This window comes from Sesamum indicum, linkage group LG8 (genome assembly GCF_026168435.1).
Source record: "Sesamum indicum cultivar Baizhima isolate 11 linkage group LG8, ASM2616843v1, whole genome shotgun sequence".
Classification (NCBI taxonomy): domain Eukaryota; kingdom Viridiplantae; phylum Streptophyta; class Magnoliopsida; order Lamiales; family Pedaliaceae; genus Sesamum; species Sesamum indicum.
In genome coordinates this window covers 20,092,858-20,098,673 of record NC_142664.1, presented here as the reverse complement: position 1 = coordinate 20,098,673, position 5,816 = coordinate 20,092,858, and the positions used below count along the sequence as shown (strand labels likewise).

Here is a 5,816-nt window from a genome sequence, read left to right as displayed (position 1 = left end):
CTATACTTCAGGTTACCCTCAAAAGTGGCCCGCTCTACGCGACCTCTTTGCCATTATTCGTGATCGTATTTGGAACAAGATTGCTCTCTCAAGTCGGTAAAGAGGTACTTATTATATCTATTATTCAAGCTATTTCGACGTATGCCATGGGGATGTTTTCGATTATCCGCCACCTTGATGCGAGAAATCCAAGGTATAGTTGCCAATTTTTGGTGGAATAATCAGGGTCGGAATAAGATTCATTGTGCTTTATGGCAATGTCTTTGTGAGAGCAAGTTGATGAGTGGTTTGGGCTTTAGGCAACTTCATCTGTTCAATATGGCCATGTTAGCAAAACAGTTGTGCCGGATATCGAGGCATCTAGAGAAACTATTCAGTCCAGTGCTTAAAGCCTGGTACTTGCTCAATGGTGATATTTCACAGCCACCTTAGGCAGACGCCCATCTTTCACCTGGTGTAGTATTCTAGCAGTGCAATCATTGTTTTGGGCGGGATATTGGTGGCGTGTGGGATTGGACTTACAAATCGTGTTTGGACTGATCCCTGGCTCCTTTGCCCTATCACTCCCGCCCGTCCTTCGTCAGGTAATCTACACGTAGCTGACTTGATTGACCTTGCTAGCGGTGATTGGAATGTGAACTTAGTGCAACAAATTTTCTAGCCATGGACAGTGATCTCATTTTTTAGCATCCCCTTAATGTACACGTTATTCATGTGTACATATAATAAACAATCTTGTATATTTTAAAATATATTATAAATAAGATAAAATATATAGACTAACAAATCATATTTTTTTTTTTTTAAAAAAACCTTAATGTATCATCTACACAAAAGAATTTATATAGTGTTATCATAATGATGTGGAGTCACTTTTGTAATTACAGTTAATTTTTAAAATTATCTAATAAAGAGTAGAATTGTCATATTTTAAAAATATAAATAGAAAAGCCCCTCCATACTCATAGACGACGATAATGATATCATAGCACCAATTTTTTGTAATTGTTAAAAATGCATTTCATGGCAAAATAACTAACTTATGCAACTTTTCAAAATTTAAATTAATTAATAATTATTTTCTTTCTTTCTTTCTTTTTATTAATGTAACGTACTGGTTGATGTATTTTACTTTTATTTATGATATATTTTAAAGTATGAAAGATTATTTATTACATGCATGCAGGAACAGCGTGCCAAACTGCCGATTGTGAGTGTAAGTATTTTTTTTTTTTTATTAGTATAGATTTTTAGAAAAAGGAGGAGAGAGGAGAATAAATAAAAGATGAAACTTAATTAACAATGAATTTTTGAAAAGATAAAAGAGTATATATTGAAGCAATATTTGATACAAATTAAAAATGTAGTAAAGTAAAAAACTCACCATAATAATTGGCAGTGATGAGTGAGATTTAATAGATAAGAGAATGCAAAAATAGCATGAATTGTTGCTCCAATGGGCAGTACTTCCTCATCAACAGTATAGTAAGGACTATGAGGAGGATACACTGATCCAACCTCTTCATTTCTTACTCCCAAAAGCAAGAATGACCCTGGTACCCTTTCTAAATATACTGCAAAATCTTCACTCCCCATGAATATAGGGGCTATTTTTGTCTTTTCCTCTCCTACTACCATTCTTGTCACTCTTTGCACATGTTGATATATTTCTTCATCGTTTATGGTAGGGGGAAGCGTTGGATGCTCTTTGCCGTCAAACTTGACGTCGGCCGAGCATCGATGCACAGCCGCTTGCCCTTTTATCACCTGTCCATAGAGTTGAAAAACAAATCAAAACTGTGCCAGCTAAGTATATATAATGTATGAAGTTTGAACAGAGTGTTCTATTCAATACAACTTTTGAGCCAATCTCGAGCTCGACTCATGTTCGATTCAACTAAAATTCGTTACCTCGCCTATTCTTCTCCTTAGCGCATAGAAGCTCGTTCGCCCAAATGCCCTGAAAGTACCAGCAATAGTAGCTGATTCAGGAATGGCATCTAAGTCTCCTCCGCATTGAACTATAGTCACAGAAACCACCTGAAAAGGTACCCAATTCTAGTCACCCCAGAAGCACCAAATGCAGTATGAACAACTTGTTCAAATTAAAATTACCTGAGAATCTAAAGGGTCAGTCTCCCTGGAGACAATATGTTGTAAGCTAATAATAGAAGCCGAAGCAGCCAAAACCGGATCAATGGAGCCGTGTGGGGCCGCTGCATGCCCTCCCCTTCCCCTGATCACAGCCTTAAAGCTCCCACAACCGGCCAGAAATCGCCCTGGCCGGGATGCAACTGTACCCGACGGATACCTATAGACAGTGTGCAGGCCAAATATCGCGCTAACGTTATCAAGAACGCCCTCTCTCACTATGTCTTTTGCGCCTTCTCCATTTTCCTCTGCTGGTTGGAATATTAAGATAACAGTTCCCTACACGAAAATTAGAGAATATCTGATAACTTCTTCCTAGTATGTTTTTCGTGTTACAACAAAATATATTATTAAAAAAAAATTCTTGTCCAAACCTGCAGATAGTTGCGGAGTTTTTGCAGTATCCTTGCAGCACCTAGAAGCATTGCCATGTGTGCATCGTGCCCGCAGGCGTGCATTTTGCCGTCTACTTGGCTCTTGTGCTCCCATTCCCTCAACTCCTAGTGAAATTGTAATGATTTTCTCCTTAGATTGAATTTTGAAGTTTATTTGCAGAAATTTGAACATGGAACAAAAATTGAGACAGTCAAATTCTACCTTACTCAGCCACTTCTTGAGACAATTTAGGAACAATAAAGTGCGGGTTGAATTTCTTATTGCAGTTCATGTTACATTTTTTATTTATTTTACATATACACCCTATATGTATAAATATAGGAAAAATACAAACTCTTTGTAATATTTCAAATGAGCAAATTATTCCTTTATAAAGAAAAAATAACAATTTACCTCCGCATATTTTAAAAAATGCAGCATTTTATCCTTCTGTGTTTTTTCAAATGAGAAATAGTTTGCTTTGCAATATTATAGGAAGGTAAATTGCATTAAACTCTAATAAATCATTAACTTTATTGGAAAAAGGATTTTATACACATGCTGCCTGTATATGAAACAAAATGGAAGATGGAACAGAAAATTAAAAGTAGGAAAATATTAAGGAAAGTGAATTAACTGAAGTTTCCAGAAATAGAAATCTAAGTCATGATAAGTCTACTCCATTACAGTAGAACATAGTCCATGTGGTAATGACAGCCTTTAGATAATAAAAAAGAAAGAAAAAGAAACTAGCTACGACCACCTGAAATTCATCAAACGGAAAACGCTACTTCCAACCTTAAGAAGAAAGAAGAAGAAGAAACTAGAAACAAAAAATCCCAACCTGAATAGGCAGAGCATCCATATCTGCTCTCAGAGCCACAAACGGAGGAGAACCGGAGCCGATGGTGGCCACCACACCGGTACGTGCCACCGGCCAACGATACTCGATCCCCATTTTATCCAATTCAAGCGTGATAAGAGAGCTCGTGTCGAACTCCTCGAAGGCAAGTTCAGGATTCTTGTGAATTTCTCTTCTTATGTTCACCATCCACTCCACCGTCTCCGGTTCATTAGCCAACTCCTTTGTGTAGCTAAGGAGGGAGGAATTACGCCCGTGGAGAAAAGGGTTCAAGCAAACATCACCGTCAGCAAGTTGCATAAACAGCGATAGAGCAGCACTGACGACTATGATCAGGACCCCGAGTTGGTCTTGGAATAACAGTTCCATTTCCTCCCAAAAATATCAAGAATTATGAAAGGTATAAAGAGATAAAAAGAGGAAGAGTTCTTGAGACCATATCATTGAACGGTTATAAATATTCCGACAAATATTGAATTAATATGGAAAATAATGACGGGAACAATAATTCATGAGAAAAACGTGAAAAATATATTTATAATATATATATAAAAAGTTAAATTATAGAATTTTCTGAAAACAACTTGGGTGGGTCTTGTCTCCCATGATGTTATATTTTTAAACTTGTTTGACAGGATTAAAATTCTGGAAGGAAAATTGTTTAAGACATATCTGTGTCCTGATGTCGGTTTCACGTGTGATATTCCATGAATAGGAATTATGAACAACTCTATATGTAGCACACAGAGGTTTAACTTTATCTTAGGACAGTGAATGATTGGACAAAGAAATTTCAATAATTTCAAGAAGATATGAATAAAGTAAAGTATAATATCTTGAAAATCTGGGGACGACTGGCTGAAAATGAAATGCTAGTCACAACTCACATAAATGGGCTCCCTGTAAAGTCAATTATTCCGTGGATATATATATATATAATTATATGCATTTACTAATAAAATTCTTGTAGTTTTTTCTGTACAAAACTATATATATTAAATTCTATGGATAATGACATTAATTATGGAGGTTTTATTTTATAAATGGCTGAATTTATTTCAAATATTTTATAAGTGTATATAATTTAGGGATAATTGAATTTACACTTCCTATTTATGGTCTATGTAGACTAATTACTCCTGTCTTTTGAATATTGATATATACATTCATAAAAAACGTCGACATCATTTCCACAAACCACTCTTACTTTTTGAAAAATTACACATATACATTTCAAAACGTCAATATCGTGACACAAATTATCCTTGCATTTAGGCCATTAGATGTGATTTTTGTAATTATGAAATAGGAGGAAATAGTTTGTGTAAACAAATCATAAGTCCGGGGTGTAAATATAATTAACCCTATAATTTATAAAATACTTTTAAAGTTTATGAGATGTTATATTGAAACAATAAGATTACAAGCTTATAAAATATTTATAAATGATAATTTTATAATTAATATAATTAAAATTGAAGAAGTTTGTTAGAATTTAAATTGAAAACTCAAATAATTTTTGAAGGAGTTTATAAGTTGCTTACTAATAAAAACATATTTTTGGATTTATAAATTCATTTCATAAAAAAATTTACGAACTGATTTTTAATATTTTATAAACTTTCATACATATAATAAAATATTTTGAAAATTTATAAATTCTTCCAAACACTCCCTTAATTTTCTTGGATCCATCACTCTTGCCGTTCGAATTTTGAAAACCTCGTCTCTAACATATTAGTTAAAATTTTTAATAAAGCCATTTCATAAAATGACCAAAATATCCTTAAAATTTTACTCAAACCATATCTCCACAAAAATAAAATAAAAATATAAGATTAAGTTTTTGATTAAAAAATATTTTAAGAAAAGAAGCAACACCAATGTAATAATCTCTTTTTTCTTTAATTTTATAAAATTCAATTTATTGTTATATTATTATTATGTTCAAACTCAAATATTAATTTAATATATTAATATTTTTAAATAATAGTAAATAAAAATAACATAAATATTTACTTTAACTCAATTAATAATAATGCTTAACTTTTAAAATAAGGGTGCGTAAACCACAGTAAAAAATATTCAGATTCATCCCTGAAAGATCCTCCGTCGGGAGTTTATCTAAGTTCATTGAGATCGTAGAGAATGTCAGGAAGACGAGGGAAAGGGCGGAGCTAAGCGCCACAGGAAGGTGCGGAGGGATAACATCCAGGGTATCACCAAGCCGGAGAATGGGCGTTTGGCCCGTCGTGGCGGTGTTAAGCGCGTCAGCGGTTTAATCTACAAAGAGACTCGCGGTGTTTTGAAGATTTTTCTGTAGAATGTCATTCGTGACGCCGTCACCTACACCGAGCATGCTCGCCGGAAGACGGTGACCGCCATGGACGTGGTTTATGCCCTCAAGTGGCAGGGACGCACCCTTTAT

At 34.4% G+C, this 5,816-nt stretch overlaps 1 protein-coding gene across 2 annotated transcripts; it reads right to left on the bottom strand.

The window, feature by feature from the left end:
• Nucleotides 1-1,367: 1,367 nt before the first annotated feature.
• On the bottom strand, nt 1,368-3,848 carry LOC105168645 (IAA-amino acid hydrolase ILR1-like 2). 2 transcript variants are annotated; one of them, XM_088883203.1, is made up of 5 exons: nt 3,371-3,848; nt 2,526-2,651; nt 2,116-2,430; nt 1,912-2,040; nt 1,368-1,767 (listed from the first exon to the last, which is right to left on the bottom strand). In XM_088883203.1, exons 1-5 carry the CDS (start codon nt 3,755-3,757, stop codon nt 1,381-1,383), a joined length of 1,344 nt encoding a protein of 447 aa, XP_088739329.1. In that variant the 5' UTR covers nt 3,758-3,848; the 3' UTR covers nt 1,368-1,380. The 2 variants fall into 2 exon arrangements, with proteins under 2 accessions (XP_088739329.1, XP_088739330.1); XM_088883204.1 differs by having other exon boundaries at nt 2,526-2,648; nt 3,371-3,846.
• Between the last annotated feature and the right edge of the window lie 1,968 nt (nt 3,849-5,816).

What these genes read in the sequence shown, in the direction of transcription:
- LOC105168645 (XM_088883203.1), bottom strand. Translation starts at nt 3,757, where the DNA reads ATGGAACTGTTATTCCAAGACCAACTCGGGGTCCTGATCATAGTCGTC. An exon ending in TGGATGCTCTGCCTATTCAG is followed by an intron (nt 2,652 to 3,370) that starts GTTGGGATTTTT and finishes CAATTTCACTAG; the next exon opens with GAGTTGAGGGAATGGGAGCA. An exon ending in TAAGGAGAAGAATAGGCGAG is followed by an intron (nt 1,768 to 1,911) that starts GTAACGAATTTT and finishes CTCTATGGACAG; the next exon opens with GTGATAAAAGGGCAAGCGGC.